This window comes from Emys orbicularis, chromosome 20, assembly GCF_028017835.1.
Source record: "Emys orbicularis isolate rEmyOrb1 chromosome 20, rEmyOrb1.hap1, whole genome shotgun sequence".
Lineage (NCBI taxonomy): Eukaryota > Metazoa > Chordata > Testudines > Emydidae > Emys > Emys orbicularis.
The window spans coordinates 18363121-18373559 of NC_088702.1; the positions used below are offsets into that span (position 1 = coordinate 18363121).

General features: G+C 62.9%; 1 protein-coding gene across 1 annotated transcript; it reads left to right on the top strand.

Annotated features, from left to right (window-relative positions):
- Positions 1–1198: 1198 nt before the first annotated feature.
- On the top strand, positions 1199–4470 carry LOC135892410 (beta-1,4-galactosyltransferase 3-like). The gene is made up of 6 exons (XM_065420188.1): positions 1199–1475; positions 1846–2081; positions 2617–2804; positions 3337–3459; positions 3782–3886; positions 4320–4470. Exons 1-6 carry the CDS (start codon positions 1202–1204, stop codon positions 4468–4470), a joined length of 1077 nt encoding a protein of 358 aa, XP_065276260.1. The 5' UTR covers positions 1199–1201.
- Positions 4471–10439: the final 5969 nt, after the last annotated feature.

The window sequence follows — 10439 nt, forward strand, 5'->3', positions numbered from 1 at the left end:
GGGCCCTTGCCCTGTAGGCGGGCGCTGACTCTGATCCAGCCCCATGGAGGTGGGGTTGGGGAGTCCCTGGCGTGGGCAGAGTCTGGGCACCAGCGTCAGTCCAGGATCCGGATCAGAGCAGCCATGCCCTGAAATTGCACAAGGCTGGTCAATCTGGAGAAACCAGTTCCCAGACCTAGGGAGCGGGGGCAGGGGACACCATGATGGGTGGGGGCTGGGAGCCAGGACACCTGGGTTCTATCCCCGGGGAGGTTAGAGCGGAGGAGGAAGGAACTGGGAGCCAGGATGCCTGGGTTCTGTGCTGGGGAGGGGAGTGTGGTCAAGTGGTTAGAGCAGAGGGAGGAGGGACTGGGAGCCAGGACGCTTGGGTTCCCTTGGTGCTGTTGGCCCTGCTGCTGGAATGATCCCCTCCCCCTAACAGCAGCAGGCCCAGGGACAAAGGGTTCCTGCAAAGTATGTCAAACATCCAGCCCCCGGGGCACATGAAAGCAGACGCGGGCCCCGGGGTCAGGGCCTGGAGGCTGGGCTAGGTGGAGCCAAGTCCCAGCAGGGGAGCACCCCACAGGCAGGACCCAACTGGGCCAGCCTCATCGCCAACCAGTGCATCCCCCTCCCAGAGCAGGGGAGAGAACCCAGGAATCCTGGCTGGCTCCCAGCTGTCTGGTGGGAGGGGAACCTGTGGTGGGGCGGGATCTGTTCCCGGAGACACTTGTTGAGCCAGGGGCTGGCTGGCTTTTGTCTTCCCTGATTTCCCAATTCCTGCCACGCCTCCTGCAGCAGTGTCTGGCTCACACCTCAGGCAGGTGAGGTGGTGAGACAGTATCCAGGACGCCTGGGATCTGCGCCAGGCACTGGGAGGTGAGTGGAGGCTAGGGGGTTAGAGGGCTGGGAGCCAGGACTCCTGGGTTCTCTGCCCTGCTCTGGGAGGGAAGAGAGTCTAGGGGGTTAGAGCAGGGGGGCTGGGACCCAGGACTCCTGGGTTCTCTCCCCTGCTCTGGGAGGGAAGAGGGTCTAGGGGGTTGGAGGAGGGGAGCTAGGACCCAGGAGTCCTGTGTTCTCTCCCCAGCTCTTGGGGAGCAGTGGGGTTGGTTTACAGGTGGCACAGGGGGTCATGCTACCTCCCTCCCCCCCGGCCTGTCCCCAGGACGCGGTGCCGTAGCCGTCCCCGCCCGCCATGGCTAGATGATCCCGGCCCCGCGCCATGCTGCAGTCCCGCGGCCGGTACCTGCTGCTCCTGCTGGGGGTGCAGCTGGTGGTGATGGCGTTGCTGTACCATGAGGGCTACCGCCGGCGGGTCGCCTACTTCCTGGGCATCTTCTACAAAGGGGGGGCCCCGGCTGGGCTGGGGGGACCACAGAGCGCCGCCCACAACGCCTCGCTGCCCGGCGACGTCTACGCCAACCTCAGCCTCATCGCCCGGCCCCCGCTGCGTCCCGAGGAACTGCCCTACTGCCCTGAGACCTCCCCATTCCTAGGTAAGGGGCGCTCGGAGCCCTGACTTCACAGGGTGGGGGGGAGAGAAGAGTGGTGGGGGGGGGCTGGGGTCAGGACAGCTGAGTTCTATCCCATCTCTGGAAGGGGAGTGGGGTCTAGTGGGTAGAGCGAGGGGTTTGGAGTCAGGACTCCTGGGTTCTCTCCCTGGCTCTGTCGGGGGAGTGGGGTCTAGTGGTTAGATCAGGGCAGCTGGGAACCTGGACTCCTGAGTTCTGTCCCCGGCTGTGGGAGTGGGGCAGAGATTTGGGGGCTCCCATGGCTTTGAAGCCCCTCTGTGGGGTATGGGGGCGGCCCCCCAGAGCTTGTGAACCCCAAGTTTGCTAGGGCTCAGACGTTTGCTCTGCCCTGCAGGGGGGCCGATCCGGGTGACCTTCCCCCCGGGACTGACCCTGGAGGAGATTGGGCGCAAGAACCCCTATGTGACGGCCGGGGGCAGGTACCAGCCCCCCGACTGCGACCCCCTGCACCGCACGGCCGTCATCATCCCCCACCGCAACCGGGAGCAGCACCTGCGCTACCTCCTCTACTTCCTGCACCCCTTCCTGCAACGCCAGCAGCTCCGCTACGGCATCTACATCATCCAGCAGGTGCCCTGGATGCCGATCCAGGGGGGTGGCTCTTGGGGGTTAGAGCGGGGGGGGCTGGGAGCCAGGACTCCTGGGTTCTATCCCGGCTTGGGGCGATTAGTGGGGCCTATAGGTTAGAGCAGGGGGGCTGGGAGCCAGGACTCCTGGGTTCTATCCCGGCTTGGGGCGATTAGTGGGGCCTATAGGTTAGAGCAGGGGGGCTGGGAGCCAGGACTCCTGGGTTCTATCCCGGCTTGGGGCGATTAGTGGGGCCTATAGGTTAGAGCAGGGGGGCTGGGAGCCAGGACTCCTGGGTTCTATCCCGGCTTGGGGCGATTAGTGGGGCCTATAGGTTAGAGCAGGGGGGCTGGGAGCCAGGACTCCTGGGTTCTATCCCGGCTTGGGGCGATTAGTGGGGCCTATAGGTTAGAGCAGGGGGGCTGGGAGCCAGGACTCCTGGGTTCTATCCCGGCTTGGGGCGATTAGTGGGGCCTATAGGTTAGAGCAGGGGGCTGGCAGTAACCCTCCGTTGTCGTCCCCCCTTCCCACCCACCAGGCAGGGAACTACACCTTTAACCGGGCCAAGCTGCTGAACGTGGGGTTCAAGGAGGCGATGAAGGATGAGGACTGGGACTGCATGTTCTTCCACGACGTTGACCTCATCCCCGAGGACGACCGCAACCTGTACACCTGCGACCGCTTCCCCAAGCATGCCTCCGTCGCCATGGACAAATTCGGATACAAGTGGGTCCCTGCGCCCCATCCCAGAGGTGGCTGCATCTCCATGCTGGGCGAAGGGTGCCCAGATAACCAGCCCGCCATGTCTTCACACTGGGCAAGGGATCCCTGCATAACCAGCCCCCGAGCACCACCACAGAGGGGCTGTGTCTCCGTGCTGGGCGAGGGGTCCCCAAATAAGTACGCCCCGCCCCAGAGGTGGCTGCATCTCCATGGTGGGCGAGGGGTGCCCAGATAACCAGCCCGCCATGTCTTCACGCCGGGCAAGGGATCCCTGGATAACCAGCCCCCGAGCCCCACCCCAGAGGGGCTGCATCTTGCCAGGCAAGGGGTCCCCGAATAATCAGAGCTTGTGCCCCGCTCCAGAGATGGCCACATCTCCATGCTGAGCGAGGGGGTCCCTGTATAACCAGCCCCCGTACCCCACCCCAGAGGGGCCGCATCTCTGGCAAGTGTGATTGACAGCCTGGATTCCCCTCCCCCACCATCACTGCCCATCTGGAGTGCCCCCCGCTGACGCTGCCCCCTCTTCCCGTAGGTTGCCCTACAAGACCTACTTCGGGGGGGTGTCGGCTTTGACCCCGGAGCAGTACATGAAGATGAACGGTTTCCCCAACAACTACTGGGGCTGGGGGGGCGAAGACGATGACATCGCTGTGAGGTAGGGGGCGGGGCCTTGGGCACCCTCAGTCAGTCACCCCTTTGGGTTCTTTCACCTGGGGGGGGTGTGTGGGGGGGTGAGGATTCTCATATGACACCTGCTGGGCTAGCCCAGGTTTATGGGAGGGGCCACACGGTCTGTTATACAGGTGGGGAAACTGAGGCACATGTGCGGCACAGCCGGGGAGAGAACCCAGGAGTCCTGGCTCCTAGCCCCCCCTGCCGTGAGGCTGGATGGGCCGGTGGGTGTGATGGGCGGGGGGACGACAGGATACCAGGCTAGATGGGCCCGTGGTTTTTAACCCTGCCCCCCCTCCCCGCAGGGTGGCGCTGAGCGGGATGCTGATCTCCCGGCCCTCCGTCCAGCATGGCCGCTACCGCATGATCAAACACGGCCACGACAAGGGCAACGAGCAGAACCCCAGGAGGTGATGGGGGGGGGGAGGGGAATGGCGGGGGGGGGGGAGGGATCCCCTCAGTGGGAGAGGGGAGTGGTGTTGGGGGATCCTGGCAGCGGGGGAGGAGAATGGTGTGGGGCTTGGTGGGGGGCGGGGTCCTGGCAGCAGGGGTGGGGCTTGGGGGGGGGGAGCCTGGCAGCGGGTTGGGAGGAATGGAGTGGGGCTTGCTGGCGAGAGGGGAGGGGAATGGGGTAGGGTTTGCCCGGGGGATCCTGGCAGTGGGTTGGGGGGAATGGAGTGGGGCTTGCTGGGGGGGGGCATCCTGGCAGCATGGGAGGGGAATGGGGGGGGGGGGGGGCTTGGCAGAGAGGGGAGGGGAGATCGGGCATGAATTGGGCAGCATCCCAGCAGTGGGCAGGATGGGGGGGTCCTTGTCCGGCTAACCCCCTCCCCCGTCCCCCAGGTTTAACCTGCTGGCCAAGACGCGTCGGACCTGGCGCCAGGACGGCATGAACACGCTGGACTACCAGCTGCTGGCCAAGGAGCTCCAGCCTCTCTACACCAACATCACCGTCGCCATCGGCACCGAGAAGGGCCTGCGCCGCCCCACGTGACCTCCCTGCCCGCAGGGGGGCTGGGACTTGGGGGGGCGTGGCTGGCCCCCAGACTGGACCCCCCCGATCCACCCTGGACTGAGCAACCAAAGATGCCCAGCTGGAGGGGGTGGGGTCTTGGGCTGGTGCTGCTGGGGGGGGGGGGGGGAGAGAGAAGATTGGGCCCCTGAGCCGGGGGGGGGAAGAGCGGGACCAGGGAGTGGGGCCCTGATTGGGGGGGAATTGGGCCCCCAAGCTGGTGGGGGGGTGCAGGCAGGGGATGGGGCCCCTGCTGCCCCTGCTGTTAGAGGGCGAGGGGGAAGGGAATCAGGGCCTGGCTCCCCCCAGAGCCATTCACCAGGGCTGGTTTTTTATACAGATGTCTCTTGGGGGGCGGGGTTTGCTGTCCTGCCCGCAGAGGGGGCTGCCCCCCCAGTGCACAGACTCTTTCTTATTAAAGTGCAATTTATTTTACTGCAGCCGTGTTCCCCTCCCCCCAGCCTTGTTTGTTCTTGGGCGGGGGAGGGGGGCATTGGCCATGGGCCGGGCCACCTGGCTGCCATGGGGGGCCCCTGGCCGTGCTGGGCCCATGGGGAAGGGGAGGCATTGGCCGTACCACAGCCCCAGCCCCGATTGCCCTGGGGCTGCCAGCACCTGTTCCCTCTTCTCTGCCCCCGGGGGCTCCCCAGAAAGCCGGGCCCCGGTGGTCCCAGTGCCCAGCTCCCTCCTGCAGCAAGAAGAGCTGCTGGAGATCCCCCCTCCCCTGGGCTGATGGGATGAGTTGTGGGGGGGGGGGGGTGAGACTCTGGACCCCCTTCCCCTCCCCCACAGCCCCCCATGCAGCACACAGGGCCTGGGGCTACCTCCCCAAGTGTAGATGGGGCGCCTGGTCCCGCAGCCAGAGGTGGGGGGAGAGCTGTGGGTGGGGATTGAGGGGCACTGGGGGAGCTGGGGGGGGAGGGGGGCAAGAGAGCTCAGGCCTGGGTTTATCCAGAGACTGCGGGTCCCCCAGTGTCACCACACCCCTAAACTGCAATTCTCTAGCAGGGCTCATTCCCCGTTTGGGGGGGGGGAGCATCTCCAGCAGCCGCTTCCTCCCCCTCTCCCAGCTGAAAGAAGTGAGAGGGGGGAAAAAGAGCAGTTAAAAGAAACACACATTTCCCAACCCCCCCCCCCCCCGAATCTCAGCCTTCAGTTAAAAAAACCAATTCTGGGTCGAGCCCCCGCAAGTGGGGAGAAAAGCTGAAAACCGTGAATCTGCTGGGAGCTGCCTCGGGTACAAGCGACACTGCCTGAGTCTGCTGAGAGCCTGAGCCCGGTGCTGGGAGAGGGGGGAGCTGTCCCAGGTGTGAGCAACGCTGCCTGGGTCTGCTGAAACCTGAGCTAGGCCAGGTCCTGGGGGCCCCAGTCCCTATTCTGGTACAGAATATTTATTTTTAAATTTATTTTATTTACAGCTGGGCCTGATCCTCAGCTAACTCAGCAGGCAGAGAAAGTTCCTGGTCCTCCAGCCCAGCAGCATTTCAGGGACGTGGGCATGGCCCCCCTGTCTGCGCCCCAGGCGTCCTCCCCTGCCCCCCGGTTGCCATCCGCGTTGCCGCAGGCCCTGGGCACCTTCCTGGCTGGGGGTGCCCAGGAATACCCCAACTGGTCGGAGTGCAGGGGGAGGGTGTCCCCAGCTGGGCCCAGAGAAAGCTGCGTTGTGAGGCCGGCCAGGGCCTCCATGTGTAGTCTGTTCACCTAGGGCAAGGGGGCAGACGGCAGCAGCCAAACCAGGGCTAAAGCCCAGGAGTCCTGGCTCCCATCCCCCTCCCCTGGCTCTGACCACTAGACCCCACTCCCCTCCAAGAGCTCACGTAGAACCCAGGAGTCCTGGCTCCCAGCCCAGGGCTTTAGCCCTCCCTCTCAGCCATGCCAGGTGGCCCATCATACTCACCGCAATGCAATGCCAAGCAGCCCAGCTGTTGGGTAGGGTCGTCTTGCCCCATGCCTGTTAAAGAGAAACATAACAGCCTGGTATGAGAGTCTCTTCAATTCTTTCACTCTCCGGGCAGGGCTGGGGAGGGGCCTGTGCTCCATCCAGAGGGCTGCGTGCCAACTGGGGGCTCCCTGGGGGGTTTATCTGCTGCCCCTGGGGAAAGGGGATTTGAATGGCCCCGCTTCGGTAACCCTACAAAGGGCTGGGGTTGATCTGCCATCGGCGCTATCGCAGCCAACCACCAGGTGGCGCTGCTGTCTTCTGTCGCCTCCGACTCTCTAGTTCTCTTCTCGGGGTTTTAGGGCTTGTGCGTCGGGGCGCCTGGGTTCTGTCCCTGGGGAGGGGAGTGGGGTCTGGTGGGTTAGAGCAGAGGGCCTGGGAGCCAGGACACCTGGGTTCTGTCCCTGGGGAGGGGAGTGGAGTGGGGTCTAGTGGGTTAGAGCAGAGGGGCTGGGAGCCAGGACTCCTGGGTTCTGTCCCTGGGGAGGGGAGTGGGGTCTGGTGGGTTAGAGCAGAGGGGCTGGGAGCCAGGACACCTGGGTTCTGTCCCTGGGGAGGGGAGTGGAGTGGGGTCTAGTGGGTTAGAGCAGAGGGGCTGGGAGCCAGGACTCCTGGGTTCTGTCCCTGGGGAGGGGAGTGGGGTCTGGTGGGTTAGAGCAGAGGGGCTGGGAGCCAGGACTCCTGGGTTCTGTCCCTGGGGAGGGGAGTGGGGTCTGGTGGGTTAGAGCAGAGGGACTGGGAGCCAGGACTCCTGGGTTCTGTCCCTGGGGAGGGGAGTGGAGTGGGGTCTAGTGGGTTAGAGCAGAGGGACTGGGAGCCAGGACTCCTGGGTTCTGTCCCTGGGGAGGGGAGTGGGGTCTGGTGGGTTAGAGCAGAGGGGCTGGGAGCCAGGACTCCTGGGTTCTGTCCCTGGGGAGGGGAGTGGAGTGGAGTCTAGTGGGTTAGAGCAGAGGGACTGGGAGCCAGGACTCCTGGGTTCTGTCCCTGGGGAGGGGAGTGGGGTCTGGTGGGTTAGAGCAGAGGGACTGGGAGCCAGGACGCCTGGGTTCTGTCCCTGGGGAGGGGAGTGGGGTCTGGTGGGTTAGAGCAGAGGGGCTGGGAGCCAGGACTCCTGGGTTCTGTCCCTGGGGAGGGGAGTGGAGTGGGGTCTAGTGGGTTAGAGCAGAGGGACTGGGAGCCAGGACTCCTGGGTTCTGTCCCTGGGGAGGGGAGTGGGGTCTGGTGGGTTAGAGCAGAGGGGCTGGGAGCCAGGACTCCTGGGTTCTGTCCCTGGGGAGGGGAGTGGAGTGGGGTCTAGTGGGTTAGAGCAGAGGGACTGGGAGCCAGGACTCCTGGGTTCTGTCCCCAGCTCTAAGAGGGGAGTGCGGCCTGGGGGGTAGAGCAGGGCGCACTGGGGCCAGCATGTGTGTGAGAGTGAGGGATCATGGGTGCATTGTTGGCCTCTGTGTGCCTGTGCATCCATTTTTCCTTGCATGTTGCAGCCAGAGCATGTGGGCGTGCTTTTGCACCTGTGCATTTGGAGCTGAGTGTGCAGTTTGGTGCATGGAGGGGGTGCATTTTTGCACAAATCTGTGTGCATGTGTGTCACGGATCCCCAGGAGAGCCCTGAAGCAGGACTCGCTGCCATAATAGTGGGGGTGGGTGAAATGTACTTTGTTGCCGGTGGGCAAATACCCCAGACTGCAGCGATTTGCAGGAACCCACGAAATCTCCCATCAGTTTGGCAGAAAGAGAATCTCAGCAATGCAAAGCCAGTCTGTTTTTAAATGAAAGTTTTCATACTTCAAGTTAAGCGAGGGATAGAAAGAGATTTCCTGTCTATGATAACAGGAGTTACAGTGTGTTTGTACCTGCTTTAAGCAAGATTTGTTTGATTCTTTCAGTGGTAAAAATTGTCTGAATTCTGTTTATATAGATCATATCTTCACCCACCGGTTTTATGCTGGTTTTTTTAGCAGCATGGGGAAACCTCTCTCTCTTGTGGGATTTGAGGGATGAAAATGGAAGAAATGCGGGAGCGGGTGGGAGCAGGTCTTGCAGGTGGGACGCGCAGGGGTCTATCATGCGTGTGTCACTGTCGGCCGCTGTGGCCACGTGCCGCGGCCCGTGCGTGAATTTTTCCTTGCACGTTGCTGCGGGAGCGTGTGGGCGTGCGTTTGCCCATTTGTGTTTGGAGCTGAGCGGTCATCTCAGTGTGTGGGTGTGTGTGAGTGTGTGCATTTTTGCACGGATCCACGTGTGCAAGTGTCACAGATCCAGGGGGCCAGCCCTGGGGAGGCCCCTTTCAGTATGTCAGTCCCCCCCCCCCTCACTAGGAGCAACCACCTGGCTTCGCCTCCTGGGACCTAACCTCGGAGTCTTCCACCCCCGTGTCACGCCGTGAGCTCCCTGCAGCAAGTCTGCCTGACTTGGACACCCGAGGGAGACGTGTACCCCCAAAGGGAGCAATGTGCCCCCAACCTCCTTAATCTGGAGTGACTCTCGGGCAGTGGTGTAAAAGCAGGAGGGTTTTGAGCTGCCTGGAAAGCCCTTCATTAGCACTGAGAACAGCCTGGTCCATCTGGGTCAGTCCGGAGTCCTCTGACCCCGCTCTAGCTTGTCCAGACGCTTCTCGCTTCCAGCAGCCCCACAAGTAACAACCCCACCAGACCCCTCCTCAGCGCTTTGTTCCCGGGCTGGTCAGAGCCTCCTGGCTCCCTGCTGCGGGGTCCATCCACGGGTGTTAGCTGCTAGGTGCCAAATGTCCGGGCAGTTGGCATGGCCATTGTCTTCTGAGAGGCTCCATGGGCGTGGGGCCCAGGCAGGTAAGTATCAACCACACCCGGATTTCTGCAAAAAGTAAACAACCTTTTCCCACCACCTGGGGAACCATGCACCACTTAGGGGAAACTGAGGCACGCGCCACCTTCCCACACAATATGTCGGAAAAGTGCCCCGCTGTCCCAGCGCGTTGCTGCAGCTGCATGGCGGTGGGCGTGCGTTGGTAAGATAAGGCTGCATGGGCAAGTATTTGTGCCTGAAGGTGTGTGCACCGATGATGTGTGTTTGCATCCATTGGGGGTGTGCATTTTGTGCAGGAGGGGTGTGGGCATCTGGTGTGTGTGCCTTATGCATAAGGGGGGGTGTATTTTTGCCCACCATTGTGTGTGTATTAGCTCATACACATTGTGTGTATGTGCGTCTGTTTCTGTCCCCGTACGTGTGGTGCTTTTGGGCCGGGCTCTGTGTGCAACCTCACACACGCTTTCGCACTTGCGTGTGTGTATGTGTGATGGGTGTGTTACTGCTCACACTCTTTCTTCTCCGCCCCTCCCCCCCCTGCCCAGGGCGGGGGAGGGGGGTGGAAGTGGCTGCAGGTTTCCGGTGACCAGGCTCAGTTCCCAAACGGGGAGGGGCTTGGACTAGGCTCCGCCTCCTCTGGGGCAGCAGGTGGGGGGAGGGGGCATGCAGTAATGCAAGGCGCAGTGGGTGTGTGGGGCCAGTGCCTGACAGAATGGGGTATCTGGGGGGGGCAGTGAAGTGTGAGGATGTAGTGGGGTGCAGTGGGGGAGTGGGGTGCAGTGGGGGAGTGGGGTGCAGTGGGGGTGGGGGGATGCAGTGGAGCACCGTGCAGGGGCAGTGTGGGGGGGTGAGGTTCCGTGGGGATGGGGGATGCAGTGACTGGTGCAGAGGCGGTGCAGTGGAGTAGGGTGTGGATTATGGATTATAGTGGGGTGCAGTGGATTGCAGTGTAGTGTGGTGATGCAGTGCCCAGCACGGGGGGGGGGGCAGTGAGGCATGGAGTACAGTGGATTGCAGTGGGGTGTAGGGGTGCAGTGACCAGTGCAGTTAGGTATGGGGGTGCAGTGATCAGTGTAGTGTGGTAATGCAGTGCCCAGCACGGGGGGTGGGGGTGCAGTGAGGCATGGAGTGCAGTGGGGGTGCAGTGCCCAGTGCAGTTAGGCATGGGGGTACAGTGTGGTGCGGTGATGCAGTGCCTAGCGCAGTGAAGTACAGTGAGGCATGGGGTGCA